Source organism: Camellia sinensis, chromosome 4 (assembly GCF_055761805.1).
Source record: "Camellia sinensis isolate YWXY chromosome 4, ASM5576180v1, whole genome shotgun sequence".
Taxonomy (NCBI): domain Eukaryota; kingdom Viridiplantae; phylum Streptophyta; class Magnoliopsida; order Ericales; family Theaceae; genus Camellia; species Camellia sinensis.
The window spans coordinates 157,510,991-157,535,755 of NC_138964.1; the positions used below are offsets into that span (position 1 = coordinate 157,510,991).

A 24,765-nucleotide genomic window follows, 5' to 3' on the forward strand; every position below is an offset into this window, starting at 1 on the left:
AAATTAGATACATGAGAGGAGGGAATTTAAACCTTAGACTTATGTCAAATGAATAAGACTCTTACCACTTAACTATATGATAAATGTTTTATTTTATTTTTATTTATTTGAATTGCACAAGCATCACGTGTGGCAACCGGTAGTTATTATAAAGTGAACACCCCTTATGATGTCTTGAAACCTTTATTTCTTATGCTACCACATGTCTACTTTTTTATTTGAAATAAAAAAAAATTAAATAGATAAGAGGAGGGGATTTGAACCTTAAACTTATGTCAAATGAATAAGATTCATACCCACTTAACTAGTACACAATATATGATAAATATTTTATTTTATTTATATTTATTTGAATTGCACACGTATCACGTGTGACAACCACTAGTATCTCATAAAGAGTAAACCTCACATGTGAAATACATCTTTTTATATTGGGATGACAAAATTATCCGTTCTGATAATTCAATTTTAATAAAATATAGTTTGGGAGAATATTGATAGGTAAGATATATTATAGGGGTAAGATGATCAAAATTATATGAATTAGAGTAAAATATTAAATTATATCATGAAAATAGTTAATTTTTAAATTAAGAATTTATAAGCAAAACTCGAAAAACTTGACTTGTTGACATTCGTACCTTTATTAGATATTTGTGTCCAATTAGTTTTCTATTTTTTTTTTTGTGCAAATTAATGATTCGGATCTCTATTGGGGTCACCCCAGGACTCCTAGTCCAGTGTGATTGGTCAGATATTTTTTTTTTCTTCTTCCAATCACCAATCCCCTCATGTGTGTGGGGTGGTAAGGATAGGGGAAGAGAGGATCTCAGTCAGATCTCCTTTTTGCATTACTGAATAGAAAAATTATGAAAATAGTACATATAAGGGATTCTTACATAAAATACTTACATATTCATGAAAAAAACTTACAACTTTAATTACTAATGCTCATAAAATCTACCATTAATTTGAAATTATTTAAAATAAATAAACTGAATTGTACTTTTTTAAAAAAATTATTAGATGGTCCTAAGATATACGTGACAATATTGTCGCCAATCACCAAGTATCATGTCCATTGTTTTTCATCACCTAATTTAAAAATTATGAATTTCATAAATCACAACACTCCTAGACCACTAGACCAAGTTTCAAGACCACCAAATAACCTTTGGTTAAGATGAGACAATGCCATGTGATACTTTTACACTATGTTTAATTAGAAAATTTGAAAAGAATTTTAAAAAATAAAAAGAAAAAGGTGTATAAAATTAAGTAAAATATAAATATATTTATTTATATTTCACTTGAATTTTTTTTTTCTTCTAAATCTCTCAATCAAATACAGCATTAGGAGTTATTTAGGGTACAATATTTTATCACATCTTTTTATCTTTTTAGTTTATTTGAATTATATCATTTTTTATTTAAATTATATTATCTGTCTATCATATTACATATTTTTTTATAAAAAAATAAAAAATATACTTATTTAAATTATTTTTAAATATTTATTGATTAAAATAATATGATTTAATAATTTTTGTTAGATTTTTAAGAAATAGTTTGGTAAGTATTAAAGTGATAAGTGGTGTAGAATAATTTGACAGGAAATTGGAAGACCGACGTGTCGGGATTGCCACAGGGACTTGACATCATTTTGACAGGTGGACATGCCCCCACACATGCTGTCAGACACGTGTATACATCAACAATGATTCATCACACTAAAAACATCACCACTAATAGCACTAATGCATTAAAAAAATAAAAAAAAAAAAAAAAAAATACAACTCCAAAACCAAAACATCACATCATTAATGGCGGGACCCACTGCCACCTAATTAGTGGGAGCACTAATTAGTGCTCCCGAACATTTTTCCTGTATACATATGTGTATGGGCTGTTTGGTAAGGTTTATTTTTAATTTATTTTAATTTTTAATTTAATTTAAGTTATTTTGATATGTTTAATTTAATTTAATAATATAATTTATAATTTTTTATAAGTCAAAAATCAATTTATTTTTTAAGTGAAAGAAAAAAAATTTAATTTATAAATTAAAAATCAATTTATATTCACAACTATAAAATATAAACTGTTAAATTATAAATTATAATCATTTTCCTACCACTCTACCAAACCGTCAATATTCTCTCTCCACGCTCTTCTTTTCAAATCCAACCTGCAGTCCTTGGGATAAGAAATGTTATGACTTTCCAAAGTTGACCCAACAGTAGTTCGGATTTTTCTAAATTTTTAATTTTATACTGATAGAAATTTATAATTGGACAAACTATAACGAGAGTCCTGTATTTTAATCATCAACAATGATTCATCCCACTAAAAATATCACTACTAATAACACTAATGCATTAAAAAAGTTAAAAAAAAAAAAACACAACTCCAAGACCAAAACATCACATCATTAATGGCGGGACCCACTGTTACCTAATTAGTGGGAGCACTTAGTGCTCCCAAGCATTTTGCTTTAATCATTGTAATTGCAGGTGTTATTTGGAATTTAAAAAAAAAATTATAAAAAAATAGGGAGGTGATATAATCCAAGGGTTCTGATTCTAGCTCGAATTTTTCGTGGTTCGAGTGGCTTGAAATCCCAAAACGACGTCGTTTTAAGGTGTTTTTTGATTCTCTTACCAGTAAGATAATATTTTTCGTATTATTCGGGCCATTCGAGTCTCACTTTCTCGAGCTACGGAGCATTTTCCTATAATCCAAATAAGTACACTTATTTAATTTATGCCAAATAGTGCTTCAATTGACACGATTTTGATCCTAAATTTATAATTTTATTTCAATTTGATTTAACTAATTACAACTTTTAATATTTTTGTATAAACAATATGTATATAAATGACATGTGTTATATTTTTAAAGGTAAAATTATAACTTACTCAATTTAGTGAGTTGCCCTTAACCAATTCAGTGATCATTTTTTATCAAAAATACTAACGACATTATCAATTGAACCAAATTGATACAAAATCTAAAATTCAATGCCAAAATTGAGTCAATTGAAAGTATAGGGACCAAAATGATACAAATGACAAAATGTAGGGACCATCAATGTAATTTGCCTTTTATAATTTATCTTACCATATTAATATTGTCAGGTTTTTTGTGTTGTGAATTCCGCAAACAAATGCATTTCAGTTATAAAGTTAGTGCTCTGTTTGCATTTGGATCGCTCGAGCGGTGAAGTTATGGCTCAAGCGAAGAATGGCATCTCTCAGTAGTTTAAGCTTGTTTACAAAGATATTAAAAGATGTCATTCTTTACTCGAGCCATCACTTCACTGCTCGAGCAATCCAAGTACAAATAGGGCACTAACTTTAAAACTAAAATATGTTTGGTTGCGAAATTGACAACACAAAAGGACCTAACAATCTCTCCCTTTGTCAATTCCCAGACAAAACACTTCTGTCATTGAATCCTAACAAACACACGCACTAGATACAACTACAACCTAACCATTATAAAACATCGTGCGAAAAGAACCACCTGCAGAATACAAAACATCGCACAAAAACAAAGTGACTTTTTGTCGCTTGAACGAAAGTACTTATGGTTTCTCCGCATTTAAGACACATTGCTCGAGCGAACTTTCCTGCACTCTAGCAGTCTTCATGGCCCTATTTCATATAAAGCTGCACAAGTTGCAGATTTTAGGATTATGGCTTCCAAATCTAAAACTTGAAAGATTGTGTTTGCTTCTGGAGTGCTTGCCTATTAATTCCCTTGATGTTTTTGGGAGATTGGTTGAAACACATGAATTAGATTACCTAGATCGAGGGAGTTTGTTTTGATTCAAGTTGCAAAAGTATTTGATCGGTGGATTCCAAAGATTTGAGATTGGTAGTATCACATGAATTAGATTGCCTATATCAAGGGGGTTTGTTTTGATTGTATTTTGCAAGAGTATTTGATTGGTGGATTACGAAGATTTGAGCTTGGAGATTTTGAAAGAGTTCAAAGCGGCTCATCGTTGTGGACTTAACTTAGGTGTTGTGGATTTAACACTAGGCTAATCAATACTGGGACAAAGGCATTGTTAAAAGAGGCGAAAGACAATTCTTGAGTGTGTTGGGTAATTATTTGAACTCTTGTGGATTTTCATTATCTTTATAGTGGATTGATAAGTGGCTTTTAACTCGTGATTTTCTTTATCACAATTAGAGCTGTTCTAACTGTGATTTTTTTTCGCATTAAAATATTTTGTATCGATTTATTAATTGTGAAATAATAATTTAAATCACTTTCGTATGTGCCAAATGATTTAAATTGTTAGTTTTGTGTGTTTGGAAATTGCTGCAATTAAATCAATTTCGAGTCACGAATCACTTAGGGTGTGTTTGGTAACGTTTACGTTTTCAGTTTATATTTACAAAAATTTTATAAACTGGTTTATGTTTATTTTTTGTTTATTTTTAGAAAAACATAAACTAAAAACGCGTTTGGTAATTGACAAAATGTTTAAAAAATTTTAAAAATATAAAAAAGAGTGAGAAATGGCAAGTGGTGGCAAGTGGCGGCGGAAGACGATGGTGGAAAGTGGTGACGATGGGTGGCGGTGGGTGGTGAGGGGTGGGTGGGTGGGTGGGTGACGGTGACGGTGGCGGGTGGTGGTGGTGCGCGGGTGGTGGGTGGTGGTGACAGGTGGGTAGCGGATGGCGGGTGGTGGTAGGTGGTGGGTAGGTGGCGGGTGGTGGGTGACGGGTGGGTGGGTGACGGTGGCGGGTGGTAGCGAGTGGGTGGGGGTGGTGGTGGTGGCGGGTGGGTGACGGATGGCAAGTGGTAGTGGGTGGTGGCGGTCGGATGGTGGGTGGTGATGGTGGGTGGGTGGGTGACGGTGGCGGGTGATGGGTGGTAACGAGTGGGTGGTGGCGGTGGTGGTGGCAGCGGCGGGTGGTGTGTGGTGATAGTAAGTGGGTAGCGGATGGTGGGTGGTGGTGGTGGTGGTGGGTGGATGGGTGGGTGGGTGACGGTGGCGGGTGGTAAGTGGTAGTGAGTGGATGGTGGTGGTGGTAGGTGGTGGTGGCAGGTGGGTGGCGGGGGGTGGTGGTAGTTGGTGGGTGGGTGACGGTGGCGAGTGGTAGAAAGTGGGTGGTGGTGGTGGTGGGTGGTGGTGGCAGGTGGGTGGCGAGTGGGTGGTGGTGGTGGTGGCGAGTGGGTGGCAGGTGGGCGGTGGTGGTGGGTGGCTGGTGGTGGCAATGGGTGGTGAGTGGTGGTGGCAAGTAAGTGGCGGGTGGTGGTGGCGGGCGGTGAATGGTAGTGGCAGGTAGTGAGTGGTAGCGGGTGGATGACATGTAGGTGGTGGTGGTGGTGGTGGCGAGGGGTGGGTGGTGATGGCAAGTGGGTGGCAGGTGGGTGGTGGGCGGTGAGTGGTGGCGGCAGGTGGTGGTGGTGGAGGGTGGGTGGTGGGTGGTGGCGGCGGATGACGGTGGTGGAAAACGGTGGCGGGTGGTGGCTAATGTTGGGTGATAAAAAAAAAAAAAACTGAAAACTCAAAATGGAAACACATTTTTTGTGTTTTCATTTTTTGGCCAAATTTATAAACTGAGACCACTGATTTATAAATCAAAAATTTTACCAAACAAGTTTTTATTTGAGTTTTTTAAATTTTTGTAAATATAAACAGAAAACTGCAAACGTAAGTGTTACCAAACGGCACCTTAGGTTTTTTAAAAATACTTTTAAATTTTTTTATGAAAATCAAGTTGAAACAAATATAATTAGATCGGATAATTTTATCATTACATCTCGATAAGTTTTTGCTCAGCTTGGTGTTTGGGATGTTATAAAAAAAGTCACTTTTATTTATTTATTATTTTTTTTTTAAAAAAAAATAAATAAATAATTCTAAAAAATAAATAAGATATTCACTATTTTTTGTTTTTTTTAAAAAACAAAAATTCTATAAAAAATAAAAACTAAAAGATAATTTTTTTAAAAAAAAAAATTCTATAAAAAATAAAAACTAAAAGATATTCACTATTTTTTGTTTTTTTTTTGTTTTTTTAATTTTTTGTAGAATTTGTTTAATTTTTCGGTAGCTGAACCTAGAAGGTTAAAGTTTTTTGTTTTTATTTTTAAAAATTTCACTAAAGAAGAAAATAAGTATACAAAAAAACATTCCACCAAATAAGTAAACTCCAAACACATTAGGGCGAGCTAAATAAGTCACTTAATTTTTTGAATTTTTATTTTTAGTGGTCTTTCTATTAAATTATGTCAATTAGTTTTTCTTTTTACAGTTCCGATCCATCTTTGTGTATGTAAATTTAAAAAATTTAAAAATTAAAAAATCCAAAATAAGCTTAAAAAGTCTAATATTTATTTTTTTTTATCTTTTCTAGAACTTTTTTTGAAAATTTTTAATTGTTGGATTCAACTTGTGGAGCTTAATTTAGAAGTTTAATTTTTTTTAAAAAAAAAATATATATATATATATATATATATTAAAGATGAAAAAAAAAAACAAACAAACAAACAAACAAACAAACAGCAGGTTATGTTTGAAAGTTGGATTTTAATTTGTTGGTTTACACCGTGCAGACTTTCATGAGAGATGGCCAGTTGACGGGTTTAACTTTTAAGCACCATTTTTTGCAATTGGGTTTATCCACCTTAATTGCGAGAAGTTATTAGTTAGTTTTTGAACATTGTTTCATATTATTTATTAAAAGAAAAAGTGTTTAGTTATCTTTTAAAAAGAAACAAATTAATAATAATTTTTACTGTTTTAATTAATAAAAATCAAATTAAAATCTCACACCAGTATACCTTAAGAACAATTAATAATTTTCCCTTAATTAGGGATGATGCCATAATAGACATGATGTGCATTAGATGTACAAACTAGTGTAAGAGGTTATTTGGAATGTACTTAAAAAAGTGTATTTATTTATTTATCTTTCTTTTTTTTTTTTAGATCATATTATCTCTTTATTTTTCTGCACAATTTTTTATAAACGGTTAAAAAATGCACTTATTTAGAGCATCGTAAATAACTCCTAAATTGTTGTGGTGTTTCTATTATGATGGTGAAATAGATAAATTGTTAGATCAAAATAAATTATGTTCTATTATGTTGTTATGAGTATTTCTATCAAATTACTTATTTAAATATTTTAGTTAAAATAGGGAGTAAATCACAAAATTTTACTTTGAGCAAATTAGTTATCAAGTTAATTATTTTAGTTTGGGTGATTTTGACTCAACAAATGTAGTGAGTGGTTTCACCTAGTTTAAAAAAAATATTACTTTTTATATTTTGAAATTACTTGTGTTGAGTTTATAAAAAAAAAAAATTTTAATTAAAATAAATAAAAATAATATTTAAATAATCTAAAAAAAGAATAGAGAGTTTGTTGAATAAGCCAAAAAAAATAAAGAGTAACTTTTAAAATGTAACAAAATTTTAACTAATTTGTAGTCTTGATTATAATACATTTTGGTGACTTTAATTACGGGAAAGCGATATTTGAGGATAATGCTATGGATGTGTATCATATGTAAATTATGATGTTTGTGATGTTGCTTACTACAAATGTTACAATCAAATATTCTTCAGTTATAACTTCTAAAAAAAAAAAAAAAGCAAAAAGAGTTATAACAAAAATATCATAGATAAAACTAAAAAAAAAAATTGGATCATAAATAATGTTATAACAAACATTATAATGAGTCATAACTAACACCACAATAAATTATAACCAAATAGGGGCAGAATTGTGTACGGGCCAATTTTTGATAATTTGGGAACTTATCTGTAGGTCCTATACACAAAATTCAAAACTCATCTAATTCCAAAATAAAACACTTGTACTAATTATTTATACATATTTTTAATTGTTACCAAAAAATTTTATTTTTTTATAAAATTTAAAGACGATGCTACATCTCACTACTGCTGGATTTCCGTCAGACGGTTACCAAAGAGTCGCTGGAACGTTCAACATCACCGAAAAATCATCGGAGTATCGTCACAAATTCATCAGAATGTTCTAAACGTCACCGGAAGTCGCCGAAATATCTACAATCGCTAGACATCAAAAATATCACTGAAGACTCACCAGAATGTCCAAAATATTATTAAAAAAAAGAGAATAAATATAAAAATTAGAGCGAAAAAACATAGCAAAATATGTTAAATATTGATAAACTGACAGAAGAAAAAAAATGTAACAACAAACTAAAAACACAAGCTTTGAAACTGTATCCTTATTAATCAAACTGAAAAATATGTTATGAAACTGCAAAATTTTATAATTCTAAAGAATATTATAAAATTGTAAAATTTTACAGTTCTAAAATATGATTCCTTTTAACACAAAAATAATTAAAATTATAAAATTTTATAGTTTTTCACCGTTGTAAGAAAAACTTGAAACAATTCATTCAAAATTTATTAATTTTTTCTATTAAACAGAAAAAATAAAAGCGTGTAGTAAAGAAAAATGAAAAAAACTTAGAGATCGAAAGAAAGAGATAGATATAGAGATATGATTCTACTATTTGGCTTAGATCTAGCCGGATCTGACATAGATTTACTCATATCTGATGTAGATCTACTCTTCTTTTTCGTTGGAACTTCATGTCTTTCACTGTCAGTGAGTTTGAATCAAGAAGTTGATACTTGGTAGTTGCTGGTGAACCCCAATTAATGGTGGTCACCGGTCGCTGATGACTGTAGATCAAAAAGAGAAAGAAAATAAGGAAGGCATGGTCGTGGTCGGATATCAAAGAAAGAAAGATAAAGATAAGAAATAAGGTGCAAAGAAAGGAGGAAAAAAATGCACACAGAACTTTTAAGTCTACTCAGAAGGTTTTGGTATTAAATAAAATACACACTTTTCAAAAAGGACTTGTGGATAATTTACCCTTGATAATTTGTATTAATTTTATATTTATGAGTATTTATAAAATATATAATGCGATGATTTCTTAATTTTGTAAAAATTATCTTACTAACTTTCTATTTTATTAATATTTCACCATGTAGAGTGAAACGATCTCTAATTATTTTACATTTTAAATAATAACATCAATTTTATCGAGTCAGATTTATTCATATAAGAAACACATGTCACTTATTGTTTCAATTTTAAAAATCAGATGATATGTATATGTTTTTATGAGTAAGAGTTCAAAATTTCATTCCTAAATTCATTCATAATGAGATAATAAGTGTTGGGTCTTAATTGATTGATTTTTACATGAATCAATTAACACATAACATTCAACGTCATTGAGTGTAAATTTGATGGTTATGTTTTAAGGATATTAATCTCATCACTATTTATTTATTAGATTATGTTAATCAATAAAATAACTTAAAAGAGTGGTTTAATTGATTGTATACTGAGATCAAATCAACTTCAGAACTTTTAAAAATTAAAAAAATTATTTGTTAGATTTATTTAATTTTCTCATGAAATACTTCTTTTGCAATGCTTATATAAGAAATTATGTTAAATTAATAATGTATTAAAACTCAATATTCCCCTGATTCCGCCCCCATAATTAAATAACACAAAAATCGTAAATGGAAAATATGGTACACACTTTGTACCATAGAATTCTCCTCTTAAAAGTATAACTCGGGAGTACAACCCAACTAACTCAAATTTAAATGTAAATTTAGTCATGAACTAGATGAAAATTTATTAATTTAAATTTAATTTGGTTAAGATTTGAACACAGATTCTCATAATCTGAGCAACCTTAACCTAGCCCAAACTCTTCGATATAATCTCGACGGTGAGTCTAATAGTCAAGTTTAGATCAAACTTGGACAAATCGCTTGAGTTGAGCTTGAACAGTCAAGTTTAGATCAAACTTGGACAAATCTCTTGAGTTGAGCTTGAACGAACAGTCGAGTTTAGATCAAACTTGGACAAATCTCTTGAGTTGAGCTTGAACGAACCGCGCTCAATCTAACTGAATCCGCTCAAATTGCAATGCTAGACATGATGAATCCAAATCTGATAAATTTGGAATTTCAACTTAAATAGTAAAATTGGATAAATTTCAATTTTTTGTAAAAAAGCAAAACCCAGATAATGCATTCCTCACTCTAAAAGGAACAAACAAATAAGAGAACTCTGGATCTCTCTCTCCACTATTTTTTTTTGGCAAATCAATGGCCACCCAGAAGCCTATTCCATCAGCCACAATAACTGTTGGTGAGAGGAAGGTCCAAGGAACACCTACGCGGCCACCACACCACCAGCGGTCAAACAACTAACACAAATACAACAGTTGAGAATTCTAACCAAATGATGCCTTGACGAGTACCCACGGGAAGTAGGGCTGCCAATTCTAATCGCTCTGCTTTGTGTGGTTAGTGGTTGAATCAGCTACTTTTGCAGCTTCAAATTTTGTATGCATCAACCTATACATACATATAACATACACAGAGAGAGAGAGAGAGAGAGAGAGAGAGAGAGAGAGAGAGAGAGATCATAACACATTTTTCACATCATTGATGGAAGAAGAATCCTCAAATGCACCGAACAACTTACTAACTCATGTAACCTAATCACGATCCCAACAATAAAAATAGGGGTTGACATAATAAAAATAGAAACACCAGTCCAAGACTAAGAAACAAAAGAAAAGAAACAGAAATATCCCCCATTTACTGCCAAAAAATCACCTGTCAGACAAGATATATTTACTAACCTTTGTTACCCTGAAGCAACACCCTTATTATTATTCATCCCACCTTGACGACCGCCTCTCTCACTTCCATTTTGATCAACACGTTGATAACCCTCTCCATTTCGTCCACTCGGACCCTTTGGTCGGCCGGAAAATTCCCCCTGGTTTCTGAACTCGTTCCGGCTGTAGGCCCTGCCACCACCATAGTTCCCACGGCTCCTGAAGCTGTCATTCCGGAATCCACCCCTGCCTGAAGTGTACCTCCCTCTCCCGCTGCTGCCAACTGTAAAATATAAAAAAAAAAAAAACATATTATATCATCATTCAGGTCAACTCCAAAATGTCCATAAAAGCCTTGGGTTTTTCTCTAACTATAATCATGTGAAAAAAAGAGTTCAAAACTTGCCTCGAGTGGTAGTTCTCTTCTCCTCAACAACAGCTTGGTGACCCCTGATTGTTAGGGGTGAGGCCTGAAAAAGTATGAAATTTTTAACAGGTGTGGATAGCAAGCAGTGCGGATTTTGAGCAGTGATCAGTAGTGTCAAGAACAAACCAAACAAGACAGCCAACCAGGTACAGTTAGAGCTGGTCATTAGTCTGGCTTGGATAGAACCAATGGCTAAAAATAACTTGCAAAATATATATATATATATATTTAAAGGAAAAGTTAAACAATCAGACTTTTCAAATATTTGGAACATTTCATATCATTGCTATTGGAAAAGAAGGGAAGATTGTGGAAAACATAACATCAACAAGCCTTAGATTACCTAGCAGTGCATTTACTCACACCCAATTCAAGAAAAGAAAAAAAAAAGAAAAGGGAATACTCTGATGCAGCCTGCAGATCAACTGCAGTTCAAGGATGAAGGAAAAAGTTCATGCCTGCCACAGACTAATTGAAGGCCAAGTGATGTAGACGGGATTTAAAAATATTATATATTTTTATTTTTTATATTTTAGAATTAATATTTGATTAGGAATATTATAGTTTAGTATAGAATTATTATATTTTCTCATTTAGCTTTGCTATTTTATGTTTCTTGTTTACAAGAATTAATATTTTTATTTTTAAATATTCTTGATTAGCAAGAATATATCTTTCCCCTTTTAGATTTTCTTGATTAGCATGAATTATTTTAGTATAAATAAAGGATAAGCCTTAGGGCAATACAATTTATATTTGATTAATAAAAATTCAGAGTTTTCTTAATACTGTTCATTCTTAGAGAGAGTATCTCTATTTCGGATTTGTTTGTGGTTCAATCTTGTTGTTTACTCTTCTTTCCGATATGCTTCCCTGCATCATCAAGGATGGTTAAAGGCCCCCGGAACAAGTGGAGGGTGCTGTTGAACAACCTCAGTAGTGGTTAAACCCAAAAATAATCAATGGAGGTTCTATCAAGTACATTTGGGAATGCTCAATCAGCTACTAATTCAAATCCAAACAAGGAGGATCTTAAAATACTAAACATGTTACCTAGTATATATAGGTGGTGTTTGGGAAGTTGGTTCCCAAATTTTTTTCTCATTTTTTCCACTAAAAGACAGAAGTTTTGCAAAACCAAAAAAAACACATCCAAACAAAATATCACATCCAACCCCATAATCATTTCACTTTTTCTCTCACAAACATCACATCCAACCACATAAAAACCCAACTATCTTCCCAAACACTAAAAATTTTTTATCTCATAAAAACCTACATCTACTAAAATCTACATAAAAACTCACTTCCCAAACACCATCATAATGAAAATTTGACAGCAAATTAAGTGGCCTAGGAAGATGTATGATGCATCTAAAGAGGCAAGTTTCAAAGTTATCAACATTAGTCTGTCTCTATTGTTTTTCAGAAGCAAAGACCAAAAATCATTTGTTTAATCCCATAAATTAATATTTTCCCACAATACGATGATGGGATCAACTTGCTCATTGGGGTTAAAGCATCGACACAACTTATCTTAAGTTGATTGGGTACAAATCCAATAGTTAGAAAAGAAAAATCACATGAAGATGACAAAACCTACTAGGTTCTACAAATATCTCAATTGATGGACTCAAAGATTGAAATACAAGCATAAAATTCAAGGTTGAGTTTCTCACCACGAGGGGAGAATGACGAAGTAGCAATTTATTACATTAGATCTATCCTATATGATTGAAAAACGTAATTTATAAATTCTTTCAAGCTTAGAGTCAATTTATGCCAATAGTATATTGATTTTAGCAATTCATTTATTTTTTGAGTTTTACTTATTTTCCAAAAATATTTTGCAGTTGAAACTTAAACAAGATTTTTCCATGTGTGTTGTTCTGAAAGGTATTTTAGGTGTATTATGCCTCTTCGGTCCTGACCCAATGGTAATAGAATAGATTACCTTTACATTTTCAGGGCCGTCAACGAAGCCTACATCACCACACAAAAAATTTTAAAAAATAAAATAAAAACTGCCTGAATAAACTTTAGTGCCTTTGTCTCTTGCAATTAAGAGGCCTGGGGGAGACACTTACATGGTCTCCTCTGAGAATTTTTCCTAATTCCCCATTCAATTTCTCTTTCTTCATTTCCTTTTCTTCTTCATCTTTATCACTTCTAATTGAAAAAACCCCAGCAAAGGTTATGTTACACAGATATTCATTTAAACCATGTTAAATTTTTGTCCACCTTTTCCATAATGTCACCTAAAAATTTGTGATTGAGTTGTAGAAATGAAGGTTTCATTTTCCATACAAAATATTTATTCTCCTTTAGAATGTCTTGAAGGGGGCAAGGGCAGGAGTGAAATAGAGCTAGTAAAACTTAAAAAGACTGAAGAACAGAGTGTTGCAAAGGTACCTGTATAGCAGCCTGCATGGAATCCAATGATTCAAACTCAACAAAGCCAAAACAAAATCCCTGTTGCTGACCACAAGACACATAAAGATGAACTTGTAAATATTGTGTCAAGAAAATGCTGAGTTGGAAAAGAATACAGGTAACATCTGAAGCGGACCTTGTTACTTCGGACTTGGATGCCACCATGTTTAATACGCCCAAATTTTATGAACTCCTCCTCAAGCTGTGCAACCGTTGCATTCAAAGGCAAGTTCCGTATGTATATGGAGTGACCTTCAACTTTAAGGTGTAGGAGTCAAAATTAGAATACCGAATTCAGAATTAGAAAAGTAAAAGGGTACTTACGTGTAAGTCCTAATAAGTAGACTTATTGTTTAATAGGTCTTATGAAAAAAATTTGTCATAAAAAAATGTCACTAATTGTAAATTTAGTGACAATTTATAAAAATCATGACAAAAAAAGTCACTGATTGTTAATTTTTAGCGACATATATAAAAAATTATAAAAAAAATATTTTTAACGACAATTTTACTAAGACTTATTTTCAATAGGACTTGATGGGAATTAAGTCCAACTATTAGGACCTATTGGTAGTTTACTCAAAAGTAAAAGCAGCAAAGATATATTAGACGTGAATCCGCACACTGTAGGTAATATATTTAGGAAAAATTACCAATAAGACCTATTTTGCCATTCAGTCATATTTTTTATAACTAAGGCTTCATTTGGCAAGTGGTTATTTTAGCCAAAAAGTCAAAAAGTCACTAAAAAAATCAAAAAACCAACAACTCATACCAAAAAGTCAAAGATTTCCTTTTCTCCCTACTTTTTGCACATCTTTTCGTAAAAAACCAAAAAGTTATCCCAAACATACTACTTTTTTTTACATCACATTTTAGCCAAAAAATCAAAAAGTTACTAAAAAAGCATGTTCCCAAACGAGGCCTAAATTTCAAAAAGTTCAATTCTCCCTGATGGCATGTTTTATTCCAATTTTACAATTTCTTAGTAAAATATAACAATAGTATAAGCAATTTTAATTTACTTAAACAACAATTTGATCAAAAGAACTATGGTATAAGATTGATCATTTTATGTTGTCTCGCACTGTCAAAAATATATTGGTAAACAATCCAAAAGGCCTAATTCATTTAATACTTGGTAAACTATCCAAGAGGCCTAATTTATTTAATACTCCATTAAAAGAATTGCGGGAAATAATGTCGTGGCAAATCCATATGTTTTTTGAAGTGCAAGACAACACAAAATGATCAGTCTTACGCCTATGCTTTTGTTTAATAAAATTTGCTTTTTAAATAATTTTTTAATAGAATTGTTATTCATACTTTAACGTGAAGGGTAAACTCGAAATAAAAGACAATCATGGAGAATTGAACTTTTGGGAACAAGTTACCAAAAATAAGACTTAGTTGTCCACTTTTAAATTTGACAGGATTCACTTGAAATCTTAAGAGCAAAAATAGAACTCATTGGTAATTTTTCCATATATTTAACCGCAGTCCACAATAAAGGAGTATGAATCAGGTTATGATGAAAAAAAAGTATGTACAAGTGTCTTAAACACAAATAAGCATCACGAAATAAATTGTTATCTATTTATGCTGATAAGTAAGCAAAAGGATTGATACCTTCCTCATGAGCAGTGGTACTTTCAGGAGCAATGTCACTAACAGGAGCTGATGCTTCTAATTCAGGAGCTGGTTTGGCAGGACCCACTGACTGTTGATCAGCATTTGCAGGTGCCACCCTGATGCTACTGGTAGGAACATAGACTGGAGTAAATGCTTTAGTAACCTTAGTTACCTTCACCTAAATGAATTCAGTCAAATAAACATCACAAGCATCAACACTAAAGCGTGCAAAGGAAGTAACTTTGGGCATAAACTCACCATTGCAGCATAAGATTTCTTCCCCTCTTGAGCTGCAGAAGTATCTGAATTGACAACTGTATTAGCCTCAATCTCACTTGAATGAGTTGGGGGCTCGTCAATAACCTCTCCTTCAATAACTGATTCTTCCTCATGATCCGAGGGATCACAAACTTCGGCGCCATTATTTATATCCTCAGCCTCAAAGGTCACAGCAGGCTCCAGTACAGAATGATCAGGACCACGAATGGGCTCTGAAACAAGGACAAAAGAAATCAAATTATGAAGAGAACTTCAATATCGTAATTCAAGGACACAGAAGTAAAGCCAACCTGGATCTGACGGCAAGGGGGGCACAAGAGTATTGTCATTGATGCCATTAACTGACATGGAATTAACCTCCAATGATTCACTTTCCTCAACAAACCTAAACACGTCATTAAGGACAAAGTAGCCCTTCTCTTGTGGAGCTAGAAAGAAGGTTTGAGTAAATTTCCTTCTCACGTTGTCCTTTCCAGTTAAGTATCCTGTTACTAAAACAATCACTCCTTCCTTGTAGGACTCCTGAGCATCTGCAGTTCTTATCTCTGCCTTGTAGTTTCCGTAATCCAAGGATAGAATCCTGTCATTGATGGCCTGATCCAACATAACAAGAACATGATTTTGTTTATCAGACAGTGAACTACAGTTCAAATTTAGAACATTTCATTCAGTGTTATCAAGTTTAGATGGGACAAATTGTGTGAGCCATAAGTACACTAATTGCCTTGGTAACCAAACTCTTTCCAGATAAGAAGATAAAAATTTGCTTCAGGCAAGTTCAAATATAGTTGGGAAAGGAACAGCACAAGCCCCAGTCAATTCTGTTCCACTTAATCCCTCTTTCAAGGCAACATATCTTTCTGGCTAAGGAATGGAAAACACACTTTCCACAATCTACGATTAGACAAATTTGGAGATACCATAAACATCAGACTGGTAGCCAGAGAAATCCTGAAAAATCCATCAATAAATGATGAATACCATCATGCAGGCCTGTACCAAGATTAAATCCTAGGCAAAGTTGGCCTGATTTTAACAGTTGGCCACAATAGAAATAGATAGGCACAATGAAAATGACTCATTCTTTAGTGAGAAACTATGAACTAATGCCTAAACAAAAATATTTCATTGCTCTTGTTATCTACTATCAGGAAATCTTTGGAAGCAGAGAACTTACAATAATACAATGCCTCATTCTCACACTTGATAACCCAAACTTTTACCATTGCATCAAGCCACAGACCCTCATCCTTGATAAATTAGCACTTCTCGCATATTCTAAAAAGTCCTTTTCTACCTTTAATTTTTGTTTTTGTTGATTCTTTCAGTAAAGATATATTTTCAAGGAAATATAAATCAATATAACCTAACAACAACCAGCAAAATGGAAGAAATGTTGCTAATATTAGTTTTTTGGAAGCTAAATATTTTCATCCAGACTTGTTGATTGGGGGCAGATTTGTTGCCCTAAGGAGGTGGGTGGTTTGGGGGTGCGGAGTTGGGTGCAATTTAATAGGACTTTGTTAGGAAAATGGTTATGGCGGTTTGCTGGTGAGCGGGATCACTTTTGGCGTAGGGTGGTGGCCTCCAAGTTTGGGATTGTTGAGGGGAATTAGTGGTCAGGGGATGTGTTGGGATCTCATGGGCGAGGTTTGTGGAAAGGAATTTGGCAGGGGAGGGGGGAGTTTGGGAGAGGGCGAATTTTCAAGTGGGGATTGGGGAGAAGGTTAGATTCTGAAATGATAGATGGTGTGGGGAGGTGGTTTTGGAGGTGCGATTCCCTTTGATTTTTAGTATTGCAAGGGACCGGGAGGCTACAGTTGCTTTTTATTTGGGGGGTGGGGAGATGGTGGTTTATGATATTTAGCTTCGGCGTGAAGTTCAGGATTAGGAAGAGGGTCAGTTGGGGGAGTTGTTTGGCTTTCTATATGGTTTGGGCTTCTTGGGAAGGGGGGAAGATGTGTTGGTTTGGAATGTGGCGGGTGCCAAAGGTCGGTTTTCTGTTCGCTCCTTTTATCGGAGTTTGGTGGGGGAGGTGGGTTGTGTGTTTCCATGGCTGAGTATATGGGTGCCTTGTGTTTCTTCTAAGGTAGTTTTCTTTTTATGGATGGCTGCCTTAGGCCAAAATCTTATAGTTGATAATCTGGTTCGCCGGGGACATGTGTTAGTCAATCGTTGTTGTATGTGTTGTGTGGAAGCAGAGTCTGTTGACCATTTATTTCTTCATTGTTCTGTTGTTTCGCAATTTTGGGGGCTGGCATGTTCCTTTTTTGGGATTATGTGGGTGCAACGAAAGGGAGTTGTGGACATGTTGTGGATTTGGCGGGGGACTCGTGTTCAGTGGCGTCGGCAACGAGTGTGGTTGTTGGTGCCTTTCTGTTTAATGTGGCTGGTGTGGTTGGAACGAAATAGGCGAACTTTCCAAGATGTTGAGCGGTCTATGGTTGCAGAATCGGTTCTTAGTGACCTTGTGTAGTTGGTTAGAGTGTAAAGGCGATCCGGATTTGTTTTCTTTCTTAGATTTTATGGATCTTGTAGTTGGTTAGCTGGTTTTGGGCTTGCTCTTTTGCTGCTCCTGTATTCTTGGCATCTTCTTGATGCTTTTTAATAAATCTTGTTATTTATCAAAAAAAAAAAATATTTCCGTACAGACTTTGAAACCCAAACCAAAAGGTATGCCATAAAAGGTCTAATTCCAGGTTCACATGCCCCGTCTGGCTACAAAACATTGAAATACTGGATTTCAACAATATGAAAGCTTCAGTTATATATACATATATACCGAACAAAAGGCCAACAAGCAAGCAACTGTCCAAGTGATGGTCCAAGCTAAAGAGGGATTTGATGAGGAAAAACCGTGTGCATAAGTCTATTAACTGACCTTCGGGGAGGACAGGACTAATTAGCTCAGAGAAGTTCATTTGCATCTTTCTTTTTGGTAATTTCTCAATAAATTCTACAACAATGCTAGAACAGTTGGGTGGACGTAAAAACCAAAGCTTAAAACAACAAAACACCCGCCTACATACACACAGGCAATAAATCACAAATTGAATTTTTTAAGAAACAGTGAAATAGATAACTATGAGTTATGGACATCAATGCCCACACCAAATACTATCTCTATCTTGATATTGGGACGTCAATTCCCAGAAGGAAGAATTTGAGGCCGTGTGTCATTTTTTCCTGGTTTGTCGTTGTTCATTGCATTATTTTGTTGTTCATTCAAGTGACATGTGTTTACTGTCTGAGATATAGTTTTGTTTGATCCTATAACATGCATTTAAATAGTTTGCACCTCGTATGGTGCCTTTGTTCTCTCTTGGCTTCATTTATTAAAACAGAAAAGGAATGTCATTCAAGGGTACTCTAGTAAGGAGATTAAAGGATCATACACAAGCTGTTACCTCCTATATTTGTACAACACAGTAAATTAGTAATTTACCAGTCCTAGAGAACCAATAGCGAGCAAATTTATATAACTGGATACAAGCTATATTCACAATGGACTCACCTGCATGGTTGTCACCGAAGTCATTACGCCATTAGAGTTGGGTCGACTTAGCACACTTGAATCTTGATAAAATTTATAAACCAATTCCGGGGATTCGTGAAGAATGTGGTAATACTGCTCAACAAAGGCATTACCAACAACTTGGGCACTGGGAAGAGCAGTAGCAGGACTTGCTGCCTGCATTGCCATCTGCAAAGGAAATTAAACATCAACATAATAGAAGAACCATGGTTATTAGAATTGTACAATTCATGATTCGATAAGAGTTTCAACAAAAACGATTCGAATCGTTCTGTTGAATCGGAAATTGAGTGAACCATACGATTCAATTTACCATTCATTGCAATTCACTACGATTCACACAATTCAACGCGATTCAGTTTTATTTCTATTTTTGTTTACACAATGCATGAAACAACATTGTTTTCGCCAAACTAGGAAGATATGTAGAAGACATTAATTAGTTATATTGATATACATGATTTTATACGTATATATAATATACATATATATAATTATATATTATATTAAATAAAATGAATCTTACGATTCACGATTTGATAACAATGAGAAGAACATATATTATAAATTAATTGCATAGAAAAAGAGATGAAATTATATCTGAATATAGTATGAGTAACAAACAAACTAAAATAAATAGAAAAAATAAGGTTCATTTGTGCATTAAAACAAAAACTAAATTAACTATTAAAGAAATTTTAAAAACACTAACAAAATATTGAAGAAAAACGGAAGACACAAGTGACAAAATAAATACTGATAATTGAAAGGGACAAAAAAAAAATCAACTAACAAAATTCCAGTTGCAGCAATAGTAATAGGAAGGAACCAAAAATGAAAAGTAATGTGACATTAAACCTTTAGAATAGAAGAAACAAGAAAGGATAACTTCGATATCAAAGCTCAGATAAACCACACCCAAAAGGGAATGGGGGGAAGCCGGGTGGGGTTTGAGCATAAAAGAAGCAACGACAATGCAATAGACAATATTGGCAACTACAAGTAACATCACTTCAGAGACGCAAAAGGGTATAAAAACGCAAGTGGATGCTTTCAAACAGCCTCATATGTAAGAAAGTTTCTCTCTTTTCCTATTCATATGACCCTTTTTTCCCCCCTAACAGTTGAAAACAGGAAAATTCTTCTTTCTTCATATGAATATTTTTCTTTTGAAAGTTGAAACCAGTTGTACATGTTTCCTTCTTCATAGAAAAACTTCTCTTTTTCTTTTTTTCTCAAAGTTTATTCTTTCTTTTCTATTCACATGAAAGAAAAAAAGCCAAGCAATAAACAAAAGTACTAATTGAAAAATTGCAGCCATACAGACAGTAATAAAGTCCATGATTAAATTCTAACCATCCACTACGTGAAATCAGGGATTTGTGGCTTGAATAGGACAGCCACAAACACCAAGGCACTAACATGGCAAATCAAGGGAACGCTAACTAACACCATAATTGTTATTGTTATTATTAAGAGTGTTCATTGAGCACAGATTTGATTTAGAGTTTATATAATCAATTCACACAATTAGACAAGGCAAAATGTTTTGAATTCTAAATGTAAAACTAGAAATCCCATGTGACAGCAAGCAAACCCGAAACGAAATCTACAACCCGGTTGTATTAAACCGTAATAATAACGAAATTCAACCCATAAACCTAAACGAAGCAATAACAAAAACCACAAAACCTCATAAAAGTATCAAATTGAAACCGAGCAAAGCCTCAAATCTAATAAAATTTCGAAAACTAGGGTTCCAATGAACAGTATAAGCAAAACCCAGAGAAACCCAAATCATACAACTAATTGATCTGCCTAAAATCCACGAAATTGGAAAAAATAAAATAAAATAAAAACTCTGAATTGTGATCCCAAGGATCAAAACAACTATGCCTAAAGTTTCGAATCCAGCAAAATCCCAAAAGCAGCTGAAACATAGACTGATCGATTCAATACATTGCCTAGAAAAGCTATACATACACATTTATATAAATCATGACAGCGTGAGAATCTGGGAGTGATAGACGGAAAAGAAGTACCTGTTGCTGAGTGATTTCTTCCGAGTCTTGTAGAGAGAGAAAGGGAGAGATTTTAGAGAGAGAGAGATACCGATCTGGAGGTCTGAGAGGTAGGCAAAGTACAGAGAGAGAAAGAGAGGAACAGTTGAAGCGCACAAAGAGAGAGAGAGAGGACACAGAACAGTGATACGGAAGGTGTAATGTATAATTGAGAGACCTTTGAGAGATCACAGAAAAAGGGAAGTGCTTGGTATGTTTTTTCTGCACTTCATGATTTGTTCAATATTTGCAAAGAGTATATCTATATTTAATACAAATTAATAAATTTTAATTTTATATTAATTTATATGCCATAAAATAATAATTTTTTTTTAAATCAAAATAGAATTTGGTGTAATGATATGATAAGTAGCATATGCAAATTGGGTTAATTTCTAAGTTGACAAATTTTAACCTACTAGTAAATTGACTCATTAATTTTTATCATTTAATTGCCTAATTCAACTCGCTCTCTTTCTTAAATCACATTGGTTGGTTTGGTTTGGACTAATGATCAGTGGTATTATTGTCACTTCATAAATTATTTTTGACTCTTAATTTTTTTAAGCCTTCACTTATAAATTTTAAAACTCTCAAAAAAAATTTTTTCCTAAATAATATTAAAATTATCTTTGTGAAAACATTTCACCCATTGAATGCACATCCTTCACACCCCCGCACTCCAAAAAAATCCATCTTCTAAAAAATCATAACAAAATCTACTAAGAAAAAGAAAAAGAAGAGCCAATGTGATTACTGTTTCTGCTGTCTCATCCACTATTGTCACAGTTGATATGCGTTTTCTCTCTCTCTCTATATATATATATATATAAATATTACTATATACACCAATTAGTTTACTAACTGGTTTACCAATTGATGATGTGACATAATTTAAGAGGTTTTAGTATTTGCAATTTGTATAATGAGTACGGTCAATAATAATGTCATAATTAGTGTTGGTACACTAATTAGTACACTAGTTGGTGCATGTAGCACCACCATATATATATATATATATATACATAATTTCTTAGTTTTGTCGTAATAATTTATCAACTTATAGGGAAAAAATTATAATAATTAGTTTAGTTGGTTTTGTTGGTAGATATTATAAAATTGTAAATTTAGCAGAAAACTACAAAGCAATACTATCGAAGCTACGCGATAAATGCTTAACTTTGGAACTTGATAATGGATTTGGGCTACTTCTGATAACTTCTGCAAGTGTTAAAATTTTTGATCATTTAATGTGTTAAAAAATTTTCATGTTCGGATCTGCATTCCCAAATATTATTTATTTGTTCGGGAATGCCTTCCCGAACAAATAAGTAATGTTCGGGTCTGTATTCTTGAGCTTGAAAAAATAAAAACTTCTGTAAGCGTTAACAATTTTGACAGTTAAATGTGTTAAGAAATTTTTATGTTTGAACCTGCATTCCGGAACATTACTTATTTGTTCGAGAATGCCTTCCAGAACAAATAAGTAATGTTCGGGCATGTCTTCCCGAATTTGAAAAAATGAAAAATTTTGTAAGCGTTAACAATTTTGATCGTGCAATATATTAAGAAATTTTCATATTCAGACCTGCATTCTCGAACATTACTTATTTGTTCGGGAATGCCATCCCGAACAAATAAGTAATGTTCAGGCTTGTGTTCCGCCAAAGGGTCGTCACTGTTACCACAAGAATATTGCCATTGGCGGAGAAGTGTAGATAGTCAAATGGCTATCAAAAGGTTTTTAAAGTTTTAAGGGTGGGTAGGTTTTGAATGTGGGATTTGGAAAGATGGATGGTGGTGATGGAGGTGGGTGCTCTTATAAACCCTAATTTATGATGTAGTGTGTGTAGATTTAATTGTGAGATGGGGTGTCTCAAAATTAATGATGTTCTTTTTAATAATTTTATTTGAGATTATTATTGTAATAAAAAAAAGTTAAAAATTAAAAAGTCTAAAATAATTTATGGAGTGTTAATAACAGCACTTTTAATGATTTCTTCATACTTGCTACTAATGCAACTTCCTTCCCAAAATACCCACTTAATTGTTAGAAATAAACATAAATAAATTATGTCCAACAAGACTAGAATTTTTTTCCTTTGCTTCTTTAATAAGGTGCAATTTTAACTGTTGGAAATGGTTATAAAATTCTAGATAAAATCAGAATTTTTCCTAAGTTTGGTCTATTTTTTAGGTGGGCTCCATGCGTCGATTTTCATGGGTCAAAGTGGTAACGCGTTCTATGTCGCGTTGTGATTCACGTGGTATATTTGGTTGCTCAAAACTATTACCGAGTGAATGGAAAATTGAAGCCAAAGTGTGCTCCATGGAAATGGAGTTTTTGTGGAAATTCCTAAAGGTTGTAAAATGGCTTATTCCACATTGATTTGGTGGGAAGTTTTGAATGGGTTCATAAGGCTTGGGTTTGGTACTTGGGATGTGCCTCAAGGGGTACCCAAGTATTTTAGAGGGAGAGGTTATGGACAAAATGAGCTAGACCTATTTGACCCAAAAATCACCACACACGCGCGCACCGCCGCCGTCCGGTCGGGCTGGCCTGGGCTTGGGTGCGTGGTATGAGGTTGTGTTGGGCTTGTTCGGCCCAATACTAATCTTTTTGGGCAAAAAACATTTGAATTTAATTTTATTTTGTATAAAATAAAATCCAGAATTCAAATTAAACCGAAAATAAACTGGTTTGGTTTTACTGTACATCCAAACAGGGTCCTTCCCGAAATAAACTAGTCTGGTTTTTAACGTACATCCAAACAGAGCCCTTCCCATTTTTTGTATCTGTTTATATTATGAACCCAATAGATTCAAATCTGTTTGAATTCAAAACCAACAGGTTTCATACCTGTTCAATTTAAAACCAGCAGCCACCTTTACATCTATAAATTGACTATCCTCTCATTTGGATTTTACTCCAATTTTCGTACTCCATCATCTGTTATAAATCTCTGCATTTTGCTGCATTTAATTTCTAAAAGAAAGAGTGTAAACACTTAGTGTGTTCATAAGGCAAACAATTTGTAGTGTTGCTATTATTTGTAGTAGATCATTTCATCCTAGGAAATAGACGTCCAAATTCTGAAAGCACCATGGAGAGGACGAATCTGTCTTAAGGACACAGTGTCAAACACTGGACTTGATCAGATTATAATTCGAAGAAATTGAATCAAGTAAGTTATTTAATTTATTTTCAGTGTTATTATTGTTTATTTAAATCAGATTTTAATTTGTTTTTGGAACAAAATAAAATCTGTTTTTATTTATTTATTTTTATTTCGAGTTTGATTTTTGTAATCAAACAAATTCTTTCATTTCCTTTATTTCTTTATATTCTGGTTGTTGTTCAGTACACAACAGAATTTAATTTATTTAAATACAGTGAAGATTGTCCTACATTAACTATCTTAGAAGCATAAGTGTTTTATTAAAAGTAATGTTAGAGATCTCAAATATTCAATCAATATTTTTATCAAATATTTTACATGGGTGTAGGACTCACATGGAACCTACATGGTGTGGGACCCACACCCATATAAGACATTTAGTAGAAATGTTAGTAAAACATTTGAGGTATCTATCTAGCATTTTCCTTTTATTAATAAATGTTCTTAAAGTGTAAAAATAAAAATAATTAAAAAAGAACAACAATGCGACAGACCCCTAAAAAATACAACCCCACAACTTCCACTCACCTA

At 33.2% G+C, this 24,765-nt stretch overlaps 1 protein-coding gene across 2 annotated transcripts; it reads right to left on the minus strand.

The window, feature by feature from the left end:
• Positions 1-10,486: 10,486 nt before the first annotated feature.
• Positions 10,487-21,475, minus strand: LOC114262911 (nuclear transport factor 2). Of its 2 annotated transcripts, none has more exons than XM_028203352.2 (9): positions 21,038-21,475; positions 18,975-19,163; positions 15,751-16,054; positions 15,440-15,672; positions 15,179-15,359; positions 13,686-13,807; positions 13,529-13,594; positions 11,096-11,159; positions 10,487-10,972 (listed from the first exon to the last, which is right to left on the minus strand). In XM_028203352.2, exons 2-9 carry the CDS (start codon positions 19,161-19,163, stop codon positions 10,716-10,718), a joined length of 1,416 nt encoding a protein of 471 aa, XP_028059153.1. In that variant the 5' UTR covers positions 21,038-21,475; the 3' UTR covers positions 10,487-10,715. The 2 variants fall into 2 exon arrangements, with proteins under 2 accessions (XP_028059153.1, XP_028059154.1); XM_028203353.2 differs by having other exon boundaries at positions 13,529-13,588; positions 21,038-21,315.
• Between the last annotated feature and the right edge of the window lie 3,290 nt (positions 21,476-24,765).

Excerpts from the sequence above, each read along its gene's own strand:
- LOC114262911 (XM_028203352.2), bottom strand. The coding sequence starts at position 19,163 with ATGGCAATGCAGGCAGCAAGTCCTGCTACTGCTCTTCCCAGTGCCCAA. Across the intron at positions 15,360-15,439 it reads AGAAATCTTATGCTGCAATG|GTGAAGGTAACTAAGGTTAC; the intron begins GTGAGTTTATGC and ends GAATTCATTTAG. Across the intron at positions 13,595-13,685 it reads TCCAAGTCCGAAGTAACAAG|CAACAGGGATTTTGTTTTGG; the intron begins GTCCGCTTCAGA and ends TCTTGTGGTCAG.